Source organism: Rhinolophus hipposideros (genome assembly GCF_964194185.1).
Source record: "Rhinolophus hipposideros genome assembly, chromosome: 26".
NCBI classification, from domain to species: domain Eukaryota; kingdom Metazoa; phylum Chordata; class Mammalia; order Chiroptera; family Rhinolophidae; genus Rhinolophus; species Rhinolophus hipposideros.
In genome coordinates, this window is record NC_138072.1 from 14,637,099 (window position 1) to 14,662,319 (window position 25,221).

A 25,221-nucleotide genomic window follows, 5' to 3' on the forward strand; every position below is an offset into this window, starting at 1 on the left:
CCCTGTGTCAGACACGACCCTGTACCCGGCCGGAGCGCTGGGATGGAAATAAATAAAAGGATTGTTCACACTGGTCTCATTCACGCCTCTGGTCTCACCAGGCCTGAACCTCATTCCACAGTCTGTGTGGTTGTACAATAACCGTCATGTCCGCGGTTTGGAGCATCTGCCGGGGCCAGGCAGGCACTTGGTGCCCTGACTGCTACTATGTCCTCTCGAGAGCAGACGAGGGAACTGAGGCACAAAGGTGTGCGTAAGTGACTTCGGTCAGCGGCAGAGTCAGGATTTGAACCGAAGGCCCTAACTCCTGAGCGTTCTGACTGCTTTATCACTGTTACTTCCCAATCCAAGTATGTTTTCATGCTTTCCCCTGAAAACTTTGGTGGGTTTTTAGTCAGAAAATGAAATTTCTGTCAGGACGCCATGCTTGGCCGGTTGGCTTTAGAAGCCGCGTTTGTAATCAGGTACATCCTCCCCAGAGGGAGGAAAGGCCACTGAGGGCCCTCCGTGCCTCCTGCCCTGGACCCGAGCAGGTTTATCCATGGCGTTGGGTTCCCCTCTGGAGGCTGCGATTTCTCCTGCCCAGGGCCCATCTCAGCAACACACAAGGGAATCCTAAGCATATTTTAGTCTCCCAGAGGGTAGAGAAGGGGGCCTTGCTGTCTAGGACATCAAAACATACACTTTTGGTTGTTTTCTCCCCTTCTCTGTTAAGTGGTTGCCTGGCTCCTGAGCCATGATAGATTCAAGCCCTGGCTCTCCTCCTGAGCTGTGTGGCTTTGGGCAAATTACTTAACTTCTCTGTCCCTTAGTTCCTTCTGTAAAATCGGCACAATAACAGTACCTACCTTATAAAAACAATTGAGATAATACCCGTAGAACACTTAGCACAGAGCCTGGCATGTAATAAACTCTTAATAAATAATAGCAGCTCTAGTTACCATCACGCTGTGCTGGTCTACTGCTCACAAAATAAAACCTTTTGAGGAACTGGTTACATTCATTGGGGAGAGCGTCAGAGTGCCTGTATACAAGCTCTTGTATGTTAGCACAAGAGTGTATAATTTTTAAACCGTTCCAGGAAAAATCCCAATAGTTCAGAAGCAGCTTTTGAGGGAACATGCAGCTCTTAGTCTGGAAGACAACTTGACCCCCAAAATAACTCCTTACAAGGCATGGTTCTACTGGGTCATCCACGGGCCGCAGTTTCAGACAGACCCGTGTGGGGTCCAGCCTGTGTGACTCATCGGGAGGCCTCCAGGTCCCATGGGGGGGGCCGCGTGGGGCTTAGGGTGGAGGCAGCGTGTACCTCTGCTTCTGCCTCCGACTGGAACCCCAGTCCCCAGCACACATCTGGTGCTTGCCTGGCAGGGGGCCTCTTGGGAGGGAGGTGGTGAAAGCAGGAATGAAGGACTGGTGAGACGGTGGGGGGATTTATATGTGCTCGACTCCAGGTGTGGACCCCCAGTGGCATTGAGCAGCTTACTGTGAGGCAGAGGAATGCAGGCGGCAGTGGTACGGCTGGGGGCATCCTGAAAGGCAGAAGGGGCAGAGGTGGCGCCCCCCCACCCTCCTACCTGACCCTTCCGAGCAGCCCTGAGGCTGGGTCACCACAGAGCCCCGCCCCTTGTGCGTCTGCAGCCTGGGGGACCCTGGGGGGGCCCATCTGGGGGGGTCTGGAGCAGAGCTGTAATACTAGGGAATCTCAGCCTCATTGGGTGCTTCTGATATGACTTGAGTTGAACTTTCCAGATTTCCTGGGACAGTTGTGGTTGTATTTTTTTCTGGCCCTAGAATAGGGGTTGATAAACTTGATACAAAGGGCCAGACAGTAAATATTTTAGGCTTTGTGGATCTTATGTCTCTCTTACAACTATTCAGCTTAAAAAGCTTTAAGCTCTTATAGCTTAAAAAACCCCCCAAAAACCAAAACCCCCAAACAACCATAGACAATACATATGTAAATGAATCAGCTGTAGACAATCCGTAAATGAATGAGCAGGGATGTATTCCAGTAAATATTGATACACGAAACAGGTGGCAGGGCTGGACTTGGCTAAGGCTGTGGTTTGCTGACCCCTAACCTGGAAGGGCGCTTGTCATCTTACACGTCTTAAGTTTTGCTGCAGAAAAATGTGGTTACGGCACTGACTCCATTATTCTAAACTAGGACCCTATTTTCTTTTTTGGGTGGGGGTGGGGTGGAGTACACATTAATTATTTCTGTCTTACACCGGGCCAGCATTAGACGCTGCCAGCCTGGCCCAGTTGATTTTCTCACCACTTTCTGAGAAGGGCAGTTGAGCCTCTTTCCCCAAAGTGGTGTGGCCATATTCCATCTTCCTGGCAGCCGGTTGGAGCAGTTGGTTAGCCTGTTCTTCTGAGGAAGGACAGGCTAACTCAGGGTGTGGAGAGGCGTTATTTATAGCATTCTGATTACCGTCTAGCTGCTGCCCATTCTGCCTGGGACAGACACTTAGGGACGCGGGACAGTTTCTTTACATTACACCTTTGTGTGTTTTCTTGTGTTGTTTATTTTGACAACAGATGTTTAAGATTATTTTTGTATAATTTATTGTCTATTATAAAAGTAGTGTGTGTTCTTTGTAGAAAATTTTAGAAAATATAAAGAAAATGAAGAAAGTAAAAAGAATCTATCATCCCAGCACCCAGAGAAAACCACTGTGACTGTTTTGCACACTCTGTGATCCATCTTCCTCCCTCCCTCTCTTCCTTCCCTTTCTCCCTCCCCTCCTTCACTTCCCTCCCCTCTCCTCTCTTCTCCCCTCCCCGCCTCTCCTCTCCTCTCCTCTCCTCCCTCCTCTCCTCTCCTCCCCCCTCTCGTCTCCTCCCTCCCTTGCTCTCCTCCCTCCCCTCTCCTCTCCTCCCCTCCTCTCCTCCCTCCTCTCCTCTCTCCCATTTCCAAACGGAAGGATAATAATATTTTGTAACCTGCTTTTTTGTCATGTGGGAAGATGGAATGAGCTTTCTTATTTGTCAGTAAATACCTTTCAGTGTCATTTAAATGGTGAGTATTCCGTCCTGTGAGTATACCACTATTTGCATTACCAATCTTAGACAATGCTGTGATTTACAGTCTTAGAGCTGAATTATCACACACATCTGTTCTCTGGGGAAATGCAATTTGGCAGATTTTGGCAGGGTTTTTGGAAAGCTCTTAGGCAGGATGGCCTGAGGGAGTGGGGAGAAAGGGCATGAGGACTTCCTGTAAACCTCAGGGTTGGAGCATTTTAGAGGTGACCTGCCACTGTGGGAACGAGTGACTGTTTTGAAGGTTTGACTCACCAGGCCGGGCTGGGGCTGGCGGGCCGACAGAAGCACGGAGGCTGTTTTTCTCTCTTCCCCTGGGTTCTTCATTTGATAGCATAGTAGGATATTTCTGAACCTGCTGACAGAGACCCTGAGGCTGGACCTCACTGGACAGAAGCCTGGAGTTGCCCGAGGTATTTGAGTGATGGTCGCCAAGTGATGGTTGCTGGTGTGTGATTTTTCAAGTCCGAGATGGAGAGCACATGTGCGGAAATCCGGGATTGGCTCAGAAGTTGAAGTTCTTCCCCGATACACACATTCCTCTGAGTCCGTAGAGGAAACAGTTGGCAATTCCTTTCTTCTTAGAGTAAAAGGGAAATGTCAAGCGTGTAAAGGAACTCCTCGCAGCCCATGCAGTCCAGCCGAGAATGTTCATGCCCAAAGTAAAACGATTGTTCTGCCTGGGAGGGGGGCAGGAGGCCACTTGGGAGCCCCTCCCGGGGCCTCCTGAAGGTCATCAAACAGCCCTTTCTGAAGAATGCTGGGCGTGACAGTCTGCAGGGCCCGTGGTGGCTGGCTGGCTGGCTGGCTGGCTGGGTCATTGTCTTTAAGCTCATTCATTTTTGAGGTCCGTTTTCCGTTTCTTGAGGGGAAAATGGGAAAGGAAGGGGCCGGTGGAAGCTTCCCACTTAAGGCAAAGCCAGACTTTTGGGGAGGGGGTAGCAGGGAGAAACTTTAGGAAAGGATCTCTGTTTAGATGTCCTGCCTGCCCGTCGGCGTGGGCCACCTCGCACCCTTCCCCCCTCTCCCTGCAGAACCGGGCTCTCGGCACAGCAGCAGCAGTGGGACCTTGTTAGCAGTGCAGGTTTCCAGGCCTGGTCCCAGACCTACAGAATCAGCAGCTGGGGTGGGGCCCAGCTTTACTGAGTCCTCCGTGATTCCTGTGAGAACCCCGCCTCAGACCAGGCTTCTAAGAGGCCTTTGATTCCGTATGTAGATTAAAAGCTGCACGCAGGTGGAGCCAGTCCCAGAAATGGCAGGCTTTCTTGAATTTTGGAGAGACCAGCTGAGTTCATTTCATTTAACATATTTCTTACCTGCCTGCTCTGCTGAGCACAGTAGTAGGTGCTGTAGATACAGAGCGGGGAAGACGGGTGTGGTTTTGCCTTTCTCTGGGAGACAGCCAAGTGGGGTGGAAAAACCGTGACACAGGCAGATTCAGAGCGTGGTCACTGCTAGGATGGGGGAAGAACAGGGTGCCTTGGGGGGACATGCTGGGGAGGGCTTCCTGGAAGAGGTGATGTTTGAGCGGAGACTTGGTGAGGAGGAAAGGCAGTGCAGGCCTGTGCAAAGGCTGCGGGAGAGTTGGGTTGGCCTGACTGGAGCCTGACAGTTAGTGGAGCGAATGTGGCAAGAGAAGGCTGGGGGTGGGGGGGCCATGACGCTTCTTTCAGCCCCTTAGGAATCTCAGAGAAGTCAGGAATCCTGGGAGTGGTTCGATAGGATTTTCCTTGTAAAGTGATTGCTCTGGCGGTGGCATGGGGAGCAGATAGGAGGGGCAGAGAGGCTGTTTCTGTTGCCCAGGTGAGAACATTCTGGTGGACTGGGGGGGGGTGAGGAGGGTTGGAGAGAAGTGGGTGGTGGTCGCTTTGCTCGGGGTCGCATTGCTCGGGGTCGGGAGCCTGGGGAGGGTGGGGGGAGGTGAGGTCAGTTTTGCACACGCCGCCCTCGATGCCATCGGGCGTTGGGTGACGTGCATGTCGCAGACAGCTGGACGCCGCCTGCTCTAGAGAAGGCTTGTCAGTGAGCTTCACACACTCCCCAAGATGTTTGGCTTCCTGCGCAGCTTGCTTTTGGGTCCTTATACCCAAGCGGGGGGTCCTTATGCCACCGCAAGGCTACGGGGCAGCTGAGGGTGGGAAGAGACCAGAGGAGGGCGTGCTGTCTTTAGGGGTACCAACTCCACGGCTTCACGGGTCTCCATGCCACGCTTTATCATGTCACGGAGGGGATTGAACATGGCTTAGTAAATTCACACACTGTCCCTGGCTTGCTGTCACTTCATGAGAAGAGCAAGCGACAGACGGTTAGTTCTGACTGTGAAGGGGGGACTTGGATGTACATGGGAACCCTCCTCCCAAAATAAGTTTCCCCATGTGGGTCCTGAGTTGGAAAGTGTGTGATGCCTTCCTTTGCTTTGTGCCTGTCAGGATTGCCGGTTATATCTATTTTTTAGAAAGAACACAGCTTGTTCCCTGCCGGTGCATGCTACCGCATCTGGCCAGGTAGGCGGTCCTGTGTGACTCTGCTCCCACACGTGTGGGACATGAGACGGCGTCTCGGGAAGGTTCAGCAGGAAAACTTCCTCTGGAGCGTGAGGACTCCCCTGCCAGGGGACCTCTCTGCCTGTGCTGCTTTGTCCCTGGGGAGTGGTGAACTGCATGTATTCCAGTTCGTTCTCTCTCTAGACAGCACCTTTATTTACTTCCTTTGTAGCTCTTTAGCACGTAGGACCGGACATGGGGCTTGGAGAGCCACCCAGAGCCCTTTCCTACTGAAAGGGACGAAGAGGCAATTAACAGGTGTAGTAGCAGCAGCAGCGGCAGAGCTGGGACCCTGTGTCAGGCCCCTGGGACGGTGCTTTCCACTGGACAGACACCCCGTGATCCTGGCGTGTCAGCCTCAGCGCGCCTCTGGCTGTCTCCCTGGTATCTGTGCCCATTGTAGAGGAGCCTGCGTGCCACCGCAGCTCTGAGTACCCCAGGGCCAAGGGCAGGTTCATCTCCGACCTGCACAGACTGGCCCTGCTCCGCGAATGACTGCTTTTGGTGCCAGTACCTCCTGGGCACTTCTGAAAGTGCGTGCCCGTCCGATACCCCCACCGCTCCATTCGTTTGTGCTCACCTGGCACCTTGGGCTTCCCCTCACGGGGACCTGGGGGGCGACGAGGCCTCGGGGGCAGAGGCAGTCAAGTGGTGGAGCCTGAAGCCTCAATGCCTGTGTGACTCTCAGGAGAGGTCCCGAAAACCCACTCAAGACCAGCACGATGAAGTGGCGTGGGGTGAGGGCCGTAACGCTTGGCGATGGAATCGTGGTGAGAATAAGATTTTTCATTGGTGTTATTAAATGTGTGTGGGAGCTTTCGATTTTATTTATCTAAGATCGTGATGAAAAGGCCTCCTGGTGCAGCTGGGTGCCTGGTTTTGTGCATTCCTAGAGGGGTTTGCACCCAAGTTCTGGATTCTGAGTCATGTTGGGATTCTGCCACGGAGAAGTAGGGTTTGTGAGACCCAATCTTTGAAAACCAGAAGGTGAGCAAGTTCTGGAAAGATACTTCCTCTGGCGGTTGTTCCCCTTCCCTCCCTCTGCTTTTGTGAGGGTAGACGCTCCTTTGCAAAATAGTCCCTGGTGTTGCTGTGAGTGGGAACGGTTTACTTTTACCGAGCGGAGCAGCATGTGGGAGGTTTGCGTTCGGCCCCAGCACATTAGATAAATAATGTTTGTCAAGGGAGTGTGGGCGCAAGCTGTGGTTTTGAAATAGGCCTCCACGTGTGAACCTGCTCACAAGTGATAGGCTGGGTTTATTACCAACATCTGTTGATTTAAGAAAAGCAGAGTTTGCTTCACAGGAAGCCAACAGTAAGCCAGAAGGTGTATTTCTGTGGTTGTTCCCACGTGGAGGGGCCTTCCCTGCAGAAGAAGGGGTCTAGTCTTCCTGCTCCCAGCGGGGCTGCTGTCCAGGGGGAGACTCGTGCCCCCTGGGAGCTTTCGCGGTGTGAGGACGACCATTTTGGCAGGAAGAAAGGCATAACTAATGACTTTTTAATGTGTACTTTTTAAAGAGGACTTATTCGCTATTTTGAAAGTAAGCTATATGAGCTAAAAAAGTTAAGAAAATACACTGAGGAAGATACCAAAAGAAATCATGATTACTTCCCAAATGCAGGACTTTAAAAAATTTTGGTCAATTTATTGAACAGTTTCTCCTCTTACGAATTTCTTGAAAAGCGTCAGTGTGAAATGTAGGTGCAATCCCGGCCTGTCACGGAGCTCTGCTCAGTGCTGACACGCGTGGAAACCAGAAGAGTTAGGACAAGTGAGGTGGGTTCCAGCCCTGCTGGGCCGGAAATGGATCTTTACAATCGACCTCCTGTCGGTGCCCTGGGCTGTTCAAGCTAGAGGAAGATAACTGGGCCAATAAACCACTCATTAGCTTTACGCGAGTGAAATTTTAGTGTATGGTTTCGATAACTAGGATGAGAAATTCAGGCAGAATTAGTTTTAAGCCCGAAAACAAAGTCTGAATTAAATAGGTCTTAGGCAGACTTGACGTAACACAAGGTGAGGTTTTGGAAGTATTGGGGCTTGGGCCAGTGGGAGACTCCTGCTGTAGTTATCTTGATTGGATTCAGAGGTGAGCAAGGGGAAGGCCTGTTTCTGAGGACACCAGTGGGGTGCAGTGGATGGTCCTGAGGCCACCAGCAAGGGTCCTTCTGAATAGCTGTGAATAGCTGTGAATAGCTGTGGCTGGGGCCCCGCCTCCACCATTGCATGTCCTTGAGGTCTCTTTCAAAAACCTGCTGTGTCACTGGGGTGTGTGGGCCTTGGTGGGTGCTTCTCCTGCACTGGACGGTATGTCTGTGTGCTGGGGGTGAGGCCAGGGAGCTGGGGAGTTGTTGAGAGCTGGCACCGGCCAGATTTGATTCTGATTATGTAGCACCCTTCCTAACCTTTGGGAATGTCTGTGGGGCTCACCCTTGGTTAAAGACATGAGCCCAGAGAGAGCCTGGGTGTGACATGGCACCAGGTGAGGGGCCTGGCTAGCCCCCCTGCCCTTCCCATCTCTTTCAAGTGTATAGTCACCTTCCAAAAACCTCCTTGGTTTTAATCAGGGTGCGGGTGGTCCGTTTGGCCTGATCTGTGCCCTGTGCCTTGGGGGAGCCTGGAGGCCAGAGGCCAAGCGTCTGGGGAGGCAGCGTGGAGCGGTGAGCTCCCAGCAGATGAGGGCCAGGATAGGACCCCAGGGCCACCTTCAGGAACCGAATGACCTTGGCTGCTTAGTTAGGCTGTCTGGCTTTCGTTTTCTCTTTTTGAAACGGGGGCAGTCATATCCACGTCATTCGGCTGTTTATAAAGATTGAAAGGAGATGAGGTGTGGAACGCACCCAGCCCAGTGCCTGGTGGCTGCTCTCACGTGAAGGTGAAGGTGTTCTCAAGGGCAGGTTAGGGCAGGTCAGCTCAGCTCTCCAGGCTCCTGTGCGTGCGTGGGTGTCTCTGGCTCTCACTCCGATTCCACTGCTCAGGAGCAGAGCCGTCCCTGCTGAGGCCTTGGGCTGACGGGGCTGCTCCCCTGCAAGGGGCACCTGGGAGGGCGCCTGCCACCGTCTTCAGAAGTCCCCGGGTACCTGAGCTGCCCGTCTGTGCTTCTGGTCATTAGTGTGATGAGAAGGCCGAATCCACAGGTGTCCCTGCGACCGCCCCTCCCTCTTGTTGGCCCGGCCCTGCGTCCAGGGTGTGTCCGGCCCTTCTCAGCCTCCACATGTTTGTTCCTGCAGGTCTTCTGCTTGCAGTGCCTCCCACACCCCTCTCCTGTCTCGATTGTTCTGAGATGCTTAGATCCCAGATCCTCCCTGCGCTGGCCAGAGAGCTCCTCCAGGGGGGCTCTCCTGCTCCTTTCCGTTGTGGCTTTTCTTCAGCCCCAATTTGTTAGAAGGACCTTATCTTACCCCTCCCAGTACATAGCCCCTAGTAGGTCTTCAGAAATACTCGGATGATTGACAGCACACTCCCCACCCTTCGGGTACTGCTGTGTACACTGGCTTTCAGCCTCTTTGACCCTGACTACATTAAGAAACACATTTTAGGCTGTGACCCAGGAGAGAGAAAGGAGAGAGAAGCTCACGTGTACACACAAGGGAAACAGGGTTCCTGAGACAGCGCCACCCACAGTACCTCTCATGCTTGTTTCTGGTCACCTCATGTTGTTTGTTTTTAATGCTGTGTAGGGTTTTCCAAATGCATTGCCCTGTGGTCTGCCTGCAGTTGGGAAACGTTGGCTTGGTGAATATTAGGGCCTGAGGGAGGGGAGGGGGCTCTGGTTGTCCCTCGTCTGTGCGTGTCAGTAGAGGCTTCACTGGGCCGAGTGACAGTGGCCGGACGGAGGCAGGCCGGCCCTGAAAGGTTCGGGTTGGGCCCCTGTGCCCTGCAGGGAGCTACGTCAGGACAGAGGCTGCCGCCCCAGCCTGCAGTGTGTGCAGAGGAAAGAGGCCTGGACTAAGTCCGTACACCCAGATTCAAGTCCTGGGTCTGCCACTTGGTGGCTGGGAGACTCTGGGCAAGTCACCTTACCTCTCTGGGCCTCAAGTGTTTCATAGGTTGGCGGGAGGCCCAGGTGAGGACGTGCCTGGCGTACAGCTCCGCGCCCGGAGTCTTTCGTTCTGCTCAGTGCCCTGCAGCGGGGGAGCCGTCCTTGAGCCCTGGGCCCTTCCTCGCTCTCCTTTCTCTGTCAGCCTGGATCAGAAGGGACATCAGGGAAACCAAACAGCCAGTCTCCTTCTGCCCGACTTCGGGGTGGGGTTAATCTGTGTGAGTGTGACCCGTGGGAGGCGTGGCGCCCCCCAGCCCCCGCCCTGACTGGCACGTTCTCTTCCAGCCTTGAAGGATGGCTGCCATGTTGGGGGACGCCATCATGGTGTTCAGAGGCCTTGCCAAGCTGACACAGGCCGCCATGGAAACCCACCTGCAGCACTTGGGCCTCAGCGGGGAGCTCATCATGGCGGCCAGCGCCCTGCCGTCCACGGCTGCGGAGAAGATCGGCATGGTCTTGGGGATGGTGCAGGTAAGGAGGCCTGTCCAGGAGGGGCGCCCGTGGGAGGGGGGCTGGACCTGGAGCCTTTGGTGAGACCAGGACTCGCCAGGTGGCTGGGCCAGAGAGCCCAGGGCTACTGTAACCTGCTGTCCTTCCGGGTGGCAGGCTCCCCGTGTGAGGCTGCCATGGTACGACTCAAGCTGTAGTTAAAGGAAGGAAGCTTCCTGAGCCCGGAGGGAGCTCCAACTCCCTTGTTAGATGAGCGGTTCACCAGCACTGACAGTGGTGCCGGGCGCGGGGCGCGGGGCCCGGGGCGCGGGGCGGCGACCAGGCCCCATCCCGCTCCCTCCGCCTGGCCGCATCCAGTCTCTGGGACTGCCCTAAAGGTACTAAGCAGAGGCCTTTTTAATTTTGAAAACTGAAAAAAATCACAGAGAAAAAAGTAACACCTGTATTCTTAAGGGAGGCCGCCGAAAGGAACCCTGTATGCTTGCTTCACTGAAACCATTTTTGTTTAGAAGACAAAGCACCTTCTCCCTGTTTATCTGATTTATGTTAGTGTTTTTCTGTTGGCTTAATCCTGTAAGGAAGTGACAGAAGCCACCCAGTATAGGCTCGGGGGTCTTGGGGACACGGCCGGGCTGGGAAACGTGTTCACTGGCCATCAGGCCTCAGCATGGAGATACCACTGGGCCTTCCTCAGGCTTCAAAGGTGCTTGCCGCCATGTCCGCTGGGCCAGAGCCAGGACCAGGCCTCACGTGTCTCCTTCATGTTTCTGCGGGTCTCTGGGTCCTGATTGAGGGGCTGCGCTCCTTTCCAGGGGGAAAGTGAGGACAGCGTCACCTCCTGCGTCTCCTCCCTCAGGGTGTCTTTTGTGTCATGCTCCAGAGAGCCTCTACGTTTTACCCCCCGAGGGGAAGGTTTACGCAAAAAAACGAGTGCTGGGGATGTGACTAAACAGGGCTTGACACCGCAGAGTGCTGTCCACTGTGGTGTCACCCTGCACCGCCCCCGCAGCTATTCCTGATGGCCCAGGGGATGGGAAGGGGTGTGTGCACACGTGTGCATGGGCACATACGTGTGGGGAGGTGGGCTGCAGAGGGAGCCCTGCTGCCATCTCCTGCATTTCTGTGCTGTGATCGGCGGACCTTCTGGTCAAAGGACAGTCCAGGCTGGGAGGCCATCAGCGCACAGGCCTCTGGTCAGTCTGTTTGCGGATTCCCAGCCCCTCCCCTCCTGTTTCTAAGGGTCCAGTGGTGATATGTCTCTCTCATCACGCACGAATGCCTTTAACTTCTAGAGGTCTTCATATCATGATCACATCTGAGCCCTACTGCTGTCCTGGGAGGGGCAGGCCTAGATGCTTACCCCGTTTATCAGATGGGGAAACTGAGACTAAGAACCTTAACGTGAGGCCTGTCATCATTAAGTGACTGGGTCAGATTCCTTTGTCTTCTTCCCAGTCTAAGACTCCCTGCCCTTGCCCTCCCTCCGGGGAGGCCGGCTGTGGCGCTGGCCACCTCCTTCGGCGCCTTTTCTAGTGAGGGGCCATCGTCTCCCTATGGAATACCCAGGAGGTGAGGCTGCCCAGGAGTGAGAGCTCGGAGGGCTCCCTGAGAGACCAGGCTCCTGCCCAGCCCCCCGTCCCCTGGAACAGGCCTGGCCCCGTCTCTGAAGGGGCAGGGCCGTCCCCCAGCACAGTCATTTGGAGGCAGGAGGGAGGCCTCGAGCCGGGCGATGGCCTCCACTGTGCTCCCGTTCTTTCCCTCAGCACTTAGATTCCGGTGTCACATTTCTCTCTGAGGGGACAGAGGGCCGCATACCCTAGAGGCCTCTCCCTCCAGCTCCTCTGGGGGTTCATTCACGCCTTCATTCATTAGACACTCACGAGTCTGGCCCCACTGAGACCTTGAGGACCCTGTTTTGCCCCCGGGGCATCAGGTCGTGGTTATGCAGGGCCAGGTGGCCATACGGGAGTCGGGAGTCGGGGCAGAAGGAGGCTCTGCGGGCCTTGCCCCAGTCCTGTCACCCCAGGGCTTCCCAGCCGTCTTGAGAGGGACCTTGTGACTCCAACACCAGTTATTTCTGCTCTGAGAAAAGCGCTGTCTGGCAGCCTGCAGGTGGCCGGCGGGCCAAGCCTCGGCCTGGGTCCCTGCTCTGCCCCTGGCTGGCTGGTGGGCCTTCCCCAGATTCCTTAGCTCTCAGCCTGTTTCTCCCTCATGACGTGAGAGCCATAGCCAGTCTCTTTCCTTCCACTGGAGGCAAGTCTTATCTCCTTGGATCCCGCACCATCTAACACAGCTGAGAATGCAGGGCTGTGGCTGCTGCTGTGTGTGCAGAAGCGGCGACCACACTGTGTGCATGGATCCATTTCAGGGGACCGGGATCAGGCCACGGACCTCCCTTCCGGAGTCAGTGCTGTTCCCCTGGCCTTGTCGGTGGCCCCACATCACTCTGTGACTGTGGGGAATCCTATTTTCAGATGAGGAAGTGGCAGAGAGGGGTCAGGAACCCACTCAAGGTCACTCAGGGGTCAAAAGTAGAAAGAACCTGGGCCCAAAGTTCATGTCTTGGCAACTGTCACAGGGAAAACATTGGGTATCCCCCTTCTTGCCTGCCTCTGTGTCCCCAGCGCCCAGGGACAGGCAGGTCGGTCCTGGTTGTGACAAGCCCTCGGCGACGACCTCTTCAAGGCCCACGAGGGCTGACTGGTGGAGCGTGTGTGCCGTGAGGTGCTGGCCTGGGTGGCAGGGCGACCCCTCTGTGCGCCGCCCTGTCCTCGCTGGCGTGTGGTTGAGCTGACTTCTCAGAGCTCCCGTTGTTGGTGCAGTTCCCACACTCCCCAAGGCCCTGGACGCCTGTCCTTCGCCCCGGTTAACGTGTGAGGAACTTGCTGCCGAGAGTGATGGCCACTCGCCTGGTCCCGGCTGGGCCCCCCAGGTCCCCGTGACCGTGTGGCTTGCCCGGGACCATGCAGCAGAGCCCTGGTAGAAGCAGACCTGGAACCCGGGGCTCCTGGCTCCTGGGCAGGGAAGGTGCTGCTCGCCTCCGGACCTGCCCACAGGCCTTGGGACGAGCATGGAGGGCAGGCGGTGGGACAGCAGTGGTGTGCTGTCCTGGGCAGAGGGCGCCAGGCACACGGAGGAGCTCCTGGCTGGCCCCTTGCTCCTCTCACGCTGGCGTCTCTTCCTGCAGGACCAGAAGTATGAGGAGCCTAACGTTGCCGAGAGCTTTGACGACCCAGAAGCAGAGTTCCACTTCTCCGGGCCTGGGGCTGAGGGAGCCTCCGCAGACTTCTCTGCAGCCCCCGAACACATGGGCAGCGAGGGCCCAGCTCCTGCCTATGCTGACAGCGGACCCTTTAGGGAAGCGGGGCTCGCGGGCCAGGCCTCCTCCCCTCTGGGCAGGGCGAATGGGAGGCTCTTTGGAGATGCCGGCACCCCCTTCTCTGGTCCGGGCCTTCAGCGCAGGTTCTTCCACCAGGACCAGTCCCCGGTGGGGGGCCTCACAGCCGAGGACATAGAGAAGGCCCGGCAGGCCAAGGCTCGCCCCGAGAGCAAGCCCCACAAGCAGATGGTGCGTCCAGGAGAGCCCCTGGTGTGGGGCCTGTGGGTGGTTCCTGCAGAGAGACAGTTCCCCTCCAGGGACACTCTCCAGCTGGCGTGGTGTGGAGGCCCCTTGGTGGGGTGTGCTGCCGGGCAGCGCTGCTGCGTTTGGGGGTGGAGAAGGGGTGTGTGGGGGGGCAGCATGAACCCCTGAAGGTCAGTCCTGTCCTTGTTCTTTGATTCCTTGAGGTCTCTTTCTCTTGTCCCTCTAGCTCAGTGAGCGGGCTCGGGAACGGAAGGTGCCAGTTACGAGGATTGGGCGGCTGGCCAACTTTGGAGGTAAGGTGGCTGCGTGCCCCTGCGCCGTCTCTCCTGCCCTGGCATGCCAGTCTTGGGGCCCCACATGGAGGTGGAAGAGGCTGGGGACCCAGGGGTCCCAGGGAGGATGGTAGCTCCTGCGTTTGCTGGTCCTGGATCTTTCCCACGGGCGCATGATCCAACTACCGGACTCCACTCTGCTTCAGCTCACTCGGGACTGGTGTGGCTCCTGCCACGCTGTGAGCTGAGCTTTGCTTCTCAGGCACCGCTTAGGGGGCAGCGCCTGCAGGATCAGCCTTTCATCCTCCCGTGGCCTCTGGCTGCTCAGCCCCTTCGGAGCCTCTGCAGGAAGGAAGCTGGGCAGCAGAAGTACTCCACTGGGTCCGTTTGCCTCCTAGACAGAGTGGGTTTTGCCTCTGGTCCAACCACTTCCTGGATTCTCAGGCCTGCAGGGCGTCAGTGATGCGACTGAGCTGTGGCCCGAAGTCCATTCTGAGATGCTGTAGAGTTGTGGCTTTATTTGTCCTTTGGGGGTTGGAGGAGCCATTGTGTCCACCCTGACCTGTGCTTTTTCTGTCTGAGTTGAAGGACGATTTTGTAGTGAAGATTTATAGCCACTGTGCCTGCCTTTATGACATCGTGTTGTCATATCTGTCACTTATTTCCTGACCAGGGTGTTCCCATTGCAAGCGCCATCTCCTTTGCAGTGGTATACATACTTTAAGACACAGTGTCTGCGTGCTTTTCTCCAAAGCTCGCTGTCCTCGGTAGGTTCACCAGATAACACGGTGAATGAAAGGAACAGTTTGGGCAACTTGGTTCACATACGGGCCGGGGCCGGGGGGTTACTGGGCAGGTGGCGTGTGACAGAGGTCTGCTGGGTTCGTGACTACGCTAGTGCTGAGTGGTCACAAAGGCCCACGATCGTGTGTCTGCCTACCTGCCTTTTGCTTTTGGGGCTTGTTTATATGTGTCCTCTCCCACGTACCCTCCGTCATGCGTGCTGTTGTCTGCTGGCTCTTCTCTTTCGGAAACCTCATCCCACTCCTCGTTCAAGCCTGGCTCCGTGCTCCCCGATCACCTGGTACCCTGGGACTGGACCGGTGCGTGTGTTCTGACTTTGATGGTTGGCTTCTTCCTACGCGCAGAGCGCACTAGGTTAATTGGGTGGAATTTTCTCAGCCGGGGGGTTGTCTTCCTTACTGCTGTCTTAAAATTTGGTGTCTGCTACCTAGATGTTCAAGAATCTAGCATAAAGTGTCACCTGAATATTAGCACAAAATTATTGCTTTATTTCACTTTAATGGGGTAGCATTTCAGGCAGTTGCTCATAGAACATCGTAAGTTCCTAAGGTGGCGCCACCTGAGGAATGAGTCTGAGAATCGCTGCCCTGGTGGCCTCCAATGATCCTTCTCAGAAGACTTGGCATGTTCCCTGCTTTACACTGTGGCTATCAGTTGGGTAGCATTTATTATTTCTTATTTAAAGAATTAAATGGAGGTTCTCTTGTCTCCCCTTTGAGTTTGAGGGCGGGAACTATCCTCTTCGTACCCTGTAGTTTTTCTCTATAACCCTCCTCCCCTCACTGCAGACCAGGACTCATCACAGAGCCCTTTCCCCGGAAGGCTTAGTCTGACTGACGTGATGTATTTTATTTTAGAATGAGTGTAATCCTCTTCTGGGCATCTTAGCGGGGTGGGGTAGTGGAGAGTCTGGGAAAAGGGGTCAGAATGACGGTTGTGATGGTAAGTTAGAGTTTGATGGAACACCATGAAGTCCTGGTGCAGTGGGTAAGAAGACAGACTGAAGTAGGTGTGTAGGACAAAAAGGCAACCAGTAAAAGCAGGGTGCAGGGCTCCCCTCGGGGGCTGTTGGGGTGGAGAAGCCCTGCTTTGGTAGGTGCTTTGCACAGACAGAGCTTCTTGAGCCCTTCTGACAGCTGCCCGAAGCCTGGCCTACCCTCCGGTGTCTGTGTGTTGGAGGTTTGCCCACAGCTGTCATTCAGAGCTGCCCACATTGTTGCCCAGGCAGTTAGCAGCCGATGTTTCAGGCTCAGAGGTGGCGGCAGCATTGGGGCAAAGGGGATCCAGGTGTGGAAAAAATGTCTTGTTCTGGCTCCAGAAGTGAGTTCTGGGCCTTCTGCCTCATCCAGAGGTTTTCAAGCCGTGATCACGACCCTTGAGTGAGTGTGAAATCAATTTAGTGGGTCAGGACCAGCATTTAAAAGACAAACAGAATGTAACTGAACAGAAAAGGATCAGAATTAATATCATAGATCCTTAGAAAGAACTGCACATGTTGCAAAACTACTTTTGCTTCAGAGGTGTAAGCATATTACCTGTGTGCAGTCTTCATCGCCCTGTGAAATACAAGTCTGACTGACACTACTCGACTCTGTTCCCCTAGAAAACACTTCTAGTTCCCCTCATGGGGGTGAGATGCCTTTCAGGTGTAGAGCAACAGGCTTTAGGAAATGTGTCACCTGGGGACGAAGGAAAGGGATTGCTTGAGATCTTGGGGAGGTCGCTGTTGAGAGGTCGGCAGCAGGGAGCCGTATGGAGTGGAAGGCGGGGGCTCCAGGTTCTGGGGCTCGTTCTGATGCCGAGACGAGGCTGGCAGTCCTGAGTCCCCGTGGCTGTGGGACATCATGCTCCGGTGTTATGGGCCCTGTGTGGAGAGCGGAGTTTGTTACAGAATGATGTGCAACATAGGGTCGGGTTTGGGATTTGGGGTCAGAACTGGGCTTTAGTTCATCGTAACACCTGGGTTATGATTCCAGCCCTCTTCTGTGTCATCTTGGGCCTGCCTTGGTTTTTCCCCTTCTGTAAAATATGGGTTCTTGACTCCAATGGGAGTACTTTGCTAAATGTTCCTGTGTACCTGACAGGAATTCTGCCATTGTTGGTGCAGTGATACAGCTGCCTTACCTAGTTTGTTCCTCACATTGATCAGATCTTTTAGTGTTTGGGTCTGTTCATTCTGTCAGATCTCAAGACATTTAAAAGTCTCATACTATGATTGTGGACTTCCCTACCTTTTGTAGTCCTGTCAATGTCTGCTTTAATGTTTTGAAGCTGTGTTACTCGTTGGTTACAGATTTAGAGTACGTATATGCTCTTGGGGATTGACTCCTTTATTCTTATGTTACACCCCTCTCTCTATGAAAGTCTGCATTGTCTGGTACTGTTATAGTGGGGTTTCAGGGGTTTTTTTTTGGGGGGGTGGTGGTTAATGTTTGCACGGTATCTCTTTTTTCCTTCCTTCTTCTTCCAACCCTTTTATGTCCTTATGTTTAAGGTATGTCTTTTGTAAGGATGTTGTATAATTGTTTTCTATGATTTAAGCCCAGACCAGTAATCTTAGTCTTATAATGCAAGTATTTAGTCCATTAACATATAATGAAGTTGCTGATGTACTGGGGTTTATATTTACTATCTTAGTCTTTGTTTATTATTTGACCCATCTGTTATGCTGCCCTTTTTTATCCTGTCTTGCCTTCTTTTTAGTTAACCAAAGACTTTTTTTATTATACATTTTTTTCTTTATTAGCTTGTGTGTTACTCTGTTGTTTTAGTGGTGACTCGAGATTATAGTATGTATCCTCGACTTACTACAACGTAATAGAAATGATTATTTTTACTGTTTTCCAAATAATGCTAGGAACGGAGAGCACTTTAAATCCACCTATTCCCTCCCATGCGCAGGCATATGTGTGTATGTATTTTGTTTCTACATGTTTTATACTATATATTAAATTATTAAGATATATTAAACCCCATATTATTTCTTCATACAGCTTATATGAATTTAGATTTATCACACATTTACCCTTTTTTGTGTTTCTTTCTCCCTGCATTTCCATAATTGTATTTGGAATAATTGTCCTTTTCTCTGCAGAACTTCTTTCTCTTTCTTATAATGCAGTTTGCTGATCTTTAATTTTCTTTTTTATTTGTGTGAAAATGTCTTTATTACACTTTTGTTTTAGATGGTATTTTGGCTGGGCATAATAGTCCATGTTTGAAAAGATTTCCTTTTAAAACCTGAACCATACTATTCCATTGTCTGTTGCAAACAGCTGTTTGTTTTATTGCTGCTCCTTTTAAAGTCAGGTGTGTTTTTGTCCTCTGGCTGCTTTTAAGATTTTTTCTTTTTTCTTTTCATGTTTAGCAGTTTGACTATAATGTGCTTGGGTGTGATTTGCTTTGTATTTATCCTGCTTGGAGTTTGCAAAGTTTCTAACTTGGAGTTTCTAGAGCCTGTGACTTGATGTCTTTCATCAGTTTTGGAAAATTCTGGTCATTTCTTTATATATTGCTTCTGCTCTGTTCTCTCTCTCCTCTCCTTCTGGGGCTCCAATTACACATAACGTTAGATATTTTCCTTCTGTTCTATGTGTTCCCTCTACTGCTTTCTGTATTTTCCATCCTTTTTGCTGTTTGTGTGTCAGTCTTATAGGTTCAGAGGAGATAAGACATCTCTGAACCTATAAAATGAGGGAGAACTGGATGATTATGGAAATAAGACTTTAATAAAGTAGACACGACAGAAAAGTTACTGAAGGGAGCTGAGCACTGGTGGTTGCTGGGACCTTCACCCAGGAATTTACAGTCCACATCATTAAGGTAAAAGGGAGGAGAATACTAAGGAAGGGAAATAGGAAGACAGAGGAAACAAGTGAAGAAATGGGAAGAGATAAGGATATTTAGATTCTACGCAGGAATGCAGAGAGAGTGGACCCTTGGGAATCCTACGATTTTTAATAGATTAAGGGAACCTCACTCCCAGAATGTACTTTGCTTTAAAAAATAGTTTATGAGACTCCATTGGGTTTCTTAAGATACAAAGTAACATACAAGTGTTCTCATTCATGTTAGAAGACAGGTGTTGCTTAGGTTGAAGTGCAAAGCTGATGGCTATTGTTGCTTAATTTCCTAAAGATTCTGATACACCTGGGGGTACTGTTGCTTTAGCAGCAACACAGCTCTCTCTGAGATCATCATGCCCCTTCCCCATGCTTTGTGTCCCCTCCTCCCCATCTCAGTGGTAAAATTCAAAACAAACATTGGGTGAATGGGTATAGTTGGGTTATTTTTAAATTTTTTCAAGTAAGAACATTTAAAACACAACAGAAACTACCATCATCTATTACCATCATTTTATGGACCTTTTTGAAAGGGCATTTTAAAAAGGCAAAAGTACAAAAGACACACTCTCAAGATAAAGGAGAATAAATTGAAGAACTGAGTTTTGTGATTCACTCACTCCTTCGTCTTTGTGTCCAGACCGAGACACACTGATGGAGACCCCGTGTGGCTTCTCGGGACTTGCAGAGCCGACCCGCAGGGGTGGTGCTTTGGGCTCCTTGGCTGCTGCAGTGGGCTGTGGGCAGGACGCAGAGGCAGGACGGCTGGGGCAGAAGTGTTGACAGCTCCCGAGGCAGCATGAGACGTTCCGACCTCCTGGTGTGGTATTTGTTGACTTGCCCGCAGTCAGGCCTTCCCCAAACATGGATCAATAGGGCACTTGATTTTCACCGAGGTCGTGGAGACCTGAGGTCCCAGTGGGGATGGGCTGTGTCTGAGGCCCACTGCTCTGGCCTCTCCTCGGGGGTGGCACTCAGTGACAGCAGTTCCCTCGCCTGATTTCCTGCTGCCTCCTGAGGCGGCCACACAGGGAAGTTCCCAAGTTCCGTGCTCTTGGCAGGGGTGTCGAGCAGGGTTTCTGCCTTTTCAGGAGCAGACTTTAAAGGGGGCTTTCAGGTCTTTCGCCCTCTGAGAAACTCTGTGAGGGAGGTTAGGGCAGTTATTGTCTCCAGTTACAGACAAGGAAGCCGAGCCATAGTCACCCGTCGCCCAGGGCCACTTGCTTATTTGTCAGCCTGGGACCGGAGCGCACGAGGCGTCTATCCCAAATGGCGGTCTGAGCCCACCTCCCATAAGAGGCCTTCGTCCCCGTCAGCCAGCAGGGCTGGCTATGTATGGCTCTGGCATGGGGGGTATGGGGGGGCCAGCTCCTGAGAACCTGCGAGAACACGCTCCAGGGAGCTTCCTCCCCGCTCCTTCCTGGCCCCCTTCCTCCTGTGCTGTGGGCTGCAGCCCCCTCCCCAGGCCCCCTCTTCTCCCGGGCCGGGGCGGCGTGTGGTAGTAAAGCGAGAGCTCAGCGCCTGGTGCACAGCGCGAGTGCTGCGCTGCTCGTCCGTCCGTCTGTCCAGAGCTGTCTCTTTGTCCCCATTACTGCCTTGAGCCTCGGTGGCTAACATGCCTGGAGCATTTCCTTACTTCTTCCTGCTCGGAGACACCTTTCCCCAAGCTTCCTTACCAATGGGCTGTTTGAAGGAGTTTGAGTGGTTTTTTTTTTTTTTTTCTTTAAGATTTTATTGGGGAAGGGGAACAGGACTTTATTGGGGAACAGTGTGTGCTTCCAGGTCTTTTTCCAAGTCAAGTTGTTGTCCTTTCAGTCTTAGTTGTGGAGGGCACAGCTCAGCTCCAGGTCCAGTTGCTGTTGTTAGTTGCAGGGGGCACAGCCCACCATCCCTTGCGGGAGTCGAGGAGTTGAACCGGCAACCTTGTGGTTGAGAGCCCACTGGCCCATGTGGGAATCGAACTGCAGCCTTCGGAGTTAGGAGCACGGAGCTCCAACCACCAGAGCCACCGGGCCGAGTGTTTTTTTTTTTTATCCTCTGGTGCCGGCCTGGGCAGAAGCCCATTGGCGGTTCCAGGGAAGGCCCCGTTTCGCTCGGATGACCTCCAGAGGGACTTCCGGGAGGCAGGGGCTGGGCTGGGGGCCTTTGCTCCCAGGTCACAGGAGGAGGCCCCCAGCCTGGGAAGAGAGCCAGTGTGTTCCTACCGCCCTGCTCCCCGCCACTCCCCCTGCATTTCTTGACTGCAAAACCTTTGTGAGAGAAAACGTCAGGAACTTTCTTGGAAGGGGCTGGTGCCTTCTCACAGGCTAGGATGGAGGCCAGAGAAGGTTCTGTGGCTGGTTGTCCTGCAGGACTCCTAGCGGGCCGGGCCTGAGTGTGGATCAGACACGATGGAGACGCACGCTGTTCTGAGGGTGCCGAGGCGGGGCTGCAGGTGACAGAGAGAACGCACGTGCACAAGCGAGCGTGGGTTCCGGGGGGGCCTCTCCAGATCCTGAGGAGTCCTAGGCAGAGGGATCATCTTCCAGGAGTTGCCCCTAGCTGCCACCTGGTCCTGGGAGAAGGAAGAGTCTGGCTGGGCCCTGCCCTTCCCTCTGACAAGGTTCTGGGAACGCTGTAAGCTTGGCCGGGTCAGGGATTGTGGGAGCCAGCTTATGTTCTGTCCACTAGAGTAGGAGCCCGACGCCCAGGTCAGGGCTGCTGGACTGGCTGCCTGGGCTGCAGGGGGGCCTCAGCTGGCAGCACCTCGGGCCTGGCCGGGGACAGTGCTGAGGAAGGACCACCGGAGGCGCCCTCCTTTGCAGAAGGTTCTTGTGGTGACTTATTTCATGACAGGGCCTTGGCCTTGGAGAGCTTTAGCTCTGACCTGCAGTCTGGACATGGCCAGAGAACAGTTTGACAGAGCCTCTGAGGGGTCCCAGCAGGAGGAGCTGGGGGGTGCCTCTGCTTAAAGGAGGGGTTCGGGGCCCCCCACAGCTGTGGTATCAGCTGACAGTGGCCAGGCTGGATAACATCTGATGCCATCTGCCTCTTTTATGGGTTTGTCTTTGGACTTGATCTAGGCACAGAAAAATCTAGGTGCAGAGCCTTTGGTGAAGGTTACTACAGTTTGAAGGTTACTGCCTGTTATCATTTGTGTTGCTCATTCAGATAGTGTGTTTGGTGGGCCGGAGGGCGGGGCAGGCGGCAGGGGAGTTAGTGTTTAATTGGCGACGCGGCTCCCAGCTCTGACCTGGTGGGGAAAACAAGCCCTGGGACATGTATCCCAGTACTGCTGCCCTTGGTGACACTGAGGGCCATTTCCAGGTGACTGTGGCTTCTTCCTGTAGTTGCCAGAGCTTGGCTTATTATCCCTCTGCTGCCCCCTGCAGCAGCCACCAGCCACGTGGGGTGTCGAGCACCTGAAATGTGGCTGGTCCCAACTTGACATGTTCTGAGGGTAAAATACACACCGGATTTTGAAGACTTTAGACAAAAAAAAAAAGTAAAATATCTCTAATAATTTTTATATTGCGTTCTTACTGGAATGGTGTTTTAGATACATCGGGTTAAATAAATGATCAGAATTCACTTCACATGCTGCTTTTTAAATGTAGCTGCTAGAAAATTTAAAATTCCGAGTGGCTCGCGTTATATGTCTTTCGCACCGCTCTGGCCTAACCATTTTGGAGAAATGATAAGAGCGAGCACTTTCACAGCACAGCCTGGGCCCTGCTCTGTTGCCAGCACTTTCCTCTGTGTTTAATCCTCACAACGACCTACGAGGCAGGAGCTTTTCTTTTTCATGAAAGTTATAATCACTGTAGAAAACGGGACAGATACAGAAGCCTGTGCAGGGTTCCCTGCCTGTTAATAGGAGCGCCCGGCAGGAAGCCCCGCGTGGCGGTGGGGCTGCTGCTCCGTTGGCCCCCCGGCCCCCAGGCCTGTGCCCTTTGAGGCCCACTGGGGTCTTCCCTGGGTCCTTCTCTTCTGCTGTGGTCAGTGGGTCAGCATGTGTTCTTCACCCTCTGCTCATGCGTCCCCCTCCCCATCCAGCTGGAACTGTTTCAAGTAGAAGGAATAGGCCCCGAGCCAGGCACCCCGGCTTTCTTCGTGGCCTTCGTGGCCCCTGCTGGGCTCCTCAGGTTGCTCCTGGACAGTTGGGGTCATCCAGTTCCCCACCTCTGCATACATGAGGTGTTAATGAACTCTGATTGGAAAGATTGAAAAAGGGGGCGGTGGGGCTGGTACCCCATGTCCTTACACGACTGTCAGTGCCTGAGGGCTGTAGCCTGACTTCCTGTGAGTCCCCATGGCTTGGATTGGGGACACTTGACCTTTTGCTTTTGCAAAATGCTCTGACTCACACCAACAGCTGCTTCCTATCACTGTAGTGAGGTCTTTCCTTTTAGTTGCGTGAACTCGAGAATTCTGGAGAATTGGAGGCTCTTCTCACAGTCTTTGCAGTGGGCTGCTGTGTCCCAAGGGCTGTGCCAGGCCGGGTCCGTCTTCCATTTGTGCTGGGTCCTCCTAGCATGTTCCCAGTGGTGCCTTGTCTTAGGGTGTATTGGTGTGTCTTATGAGCCTATAGATTAGCGACGGTGGTGGGGGTGGGGGGGGGGGCGGATGAAGCTTTCTCACAGTAAGCACCTACCTTGAGCCAGATGTTCTCTGAAAAAGACATGTATGTATCTCCTACCTTTTCAAAATGTAGTGTGTCAGCGAGAGTCCCTGGGAGCTACGGCTGGTGTGTATGCAGGGGCAGTGGGCAGTAGCCCCACACCCACACACATGCCTCCTTTTCGCAGGTCTGGCCGTGGGTCTGGGCTTTGGGGCACTGGCTGAAGTCGCCAAGAAGAGTCTCCGCCCTGATGACCCCTCAGGTGAGCTGGGTCCTTGACTGGGGGCAGGGTGGGCTCTGGGAGGTGGGCGTGGCAGCCATCAGCCCTTCCCTGTGTTCTGGAGGGTAGGTCTCCAGGGGGTGTTGCCTCATGTCCCCCCTTCAGGGTCATGATCACCTTGAGTTCCATGTAAATGGGGCCACTGGGGCTGGTTGCCCGTCCCGGCCGACTCGGGCTCACCCAGCCCTTCCCGGCTCCTCCAGTGGCTGCATCCCTGCCCTCCCCCGTGGAGCTTTGGCCCTGCCTCTGCCCACCCACTCTGGAGACGCTGGGGCCTGTTGGTTTGGCCACGTTAGGCGCCCAGGGCTACTCATTCGGTTGATGGGTGTGGGTGCTGCTGGGACAGACCCCACAGGCCCCTGTCCCATCTCCCACGGTCAGAACAGTGACACTCCCCTGGGAGCCCTGCCAGGCACGTAGATGGCTTCTCTTCACCCACAGGACCCTCTTGTGGGGACAAGGGGCCTCCCAGAGAGAAGGTACCAGCCTGTCCCCACAGGCCTGAGTATGGGGGACACGGGGTATCATGTGTGTCCGTGGAAGGGGCCAGACTACAGGGAGGATTTAGTGAGGGTATTTTTAGTGTTGGTGCGGAGACACTGGAAACGAAAGCGTGGCTTTCTCTGGACTGGGAAGCCAATCTTCCCCAGACCCCCCTGAAGCTGGCTGCTCTCCGTCTCACCTCTTCCAAGTGGCTCCAGGGTTACAGCTGGTGTCCTTTGTCAGTGAAGTGGTGACATCGGCTAGGGGTCAAGGGGCCCACGCCAGGGTGGGATGGCCCTGGGCAGCCCCCAAGCTCTGCTCCAGCGTCCTGAGCAGGCTCTGGGACTCGGTGGCTCTCGGGCCACCTCTCTGGACCCTCCTTGGGGATGTGGCTCAGTCCTTCTCTGAGCACTGGGCCAGGCTCGAGGTGATACAGGCTGAGGAAAGTGCCAGGCAGTGTGGGGCTGCCCTCGGGGTTGATCTAAGTGGGCTCATAGGACAGTGGGCGGGAAAAGCACCGAATGTCACAGGCTGGAGGGCAGGGAGCACCGAGCAGGTATCCTCCCCTCGCACAGGGGCCGACTCTGTATTTAGGCAGGACCGCCGAGGTTGGACGGGGGCCCTGACCCCTGGCTGCACTGCTGGTTGGCAGCAGGAGGCAGTGGCCTCCCTCAGCCCTTCAGCGCCCTGCCACCCCAAGTGTACTGGACAATAGTCATCTGAGGTCACTGCACGCTCGCTCAGGCCAGCTGGCTACAGGGAGCTGCAAGGGCCTCTGGGTACAGGGGAGAGGCAGATGCCAGCGGATGGGTGCTGACCTTGACTCCAAGCTCCCTCCTTGAGGAGCAGCTGTCACTGTAGCCGGCTGTCCCTGTGGGGTGTGCTCGGTGCTCCCAGGCGTGCTGGGGACCTTTGTCCAGCACACTGGCAGCGGGGCAGGGGCAGTGACTGGGCAGTGCTCACCTGCCCTTCCGTCCCTCCAGGCCCCTCCCTCCCAGGCCTGCCCCCCACCTCCAGCTGACTGTGCCCCCTCCAGGCCCCAGGGACTGAATGGCAGGAAAGGCCCTGTGTGACTTGTGGGGGGAAGGCGATGGGGCGACCGGGGTGGCATGGTGTGGAACGTGCTTAGCATCGCGTCTCCAAAGTTGGTGCGAGTCTGGCTGCCACCCGATTGGAGGTGGTTGGAGGGCGCTGGTGGGGGGCTCACAGGCCTGCCAGGGTGACGGCGGTTTTAGGGGCGCAGGAGAGAGGGCGTGGACGGAGCGTCCTG

At 54.1% G+C, this 25,221-nt stretch overlaps 1 protein-coding gene across 20 annotated transcripts in view; it reads left to right on the forward strand.

Moving 5' to 3' along the window:
* COQ8A (coenzyme Q8A) overlaps positions 1 to 25,221 on the forward strand; it is a 46,930-nt gene that overhangs the window by 15,043 nt on the left and 6,666 nt on the right. For 14 of the 20 annotated variants that reach the window (XR_013992655.1, XR_013992656.1, XR_013992657.1 and 11 more), the window contains 4 exons: positions 9,923 to 10,108; positions 13,275 to 13,655; positions 13,897 to 13,963; positions 23,376 to 23,450. Coding sequence is in view for 17 of the 20 variants with exons in the window: in XM_081039111.1 (XP_080895237.1) it covers positions 9,932 to 10,108; positions 13,275 to 13,655; positions 13,897 to 13,963; positions 23,376 to 23,450 (700 nt within the window). In the remaining 3 variants the exon portion in view is untranslated. Of the gene's footprint in view, positions 1 to 2,470; positions 3,029 to 3,278; positions 3,465 to 3,793; positions 3,899 to 4,758; positions 4,855 to 5,374; positions 6,365 to 9,716; positions 9,841 to 9,922; positions 10,109 to 13,274; positions 13,656 to 13,896; positions 13,964 to 23,375; positions 23,451 to 25,221 lie in introns of those variants that run through there. The other 6 variants (XM_081039116.1, XM_081039117.1, XM_081039113.1 and 3 more) reach the window with 6 other exon arrangements.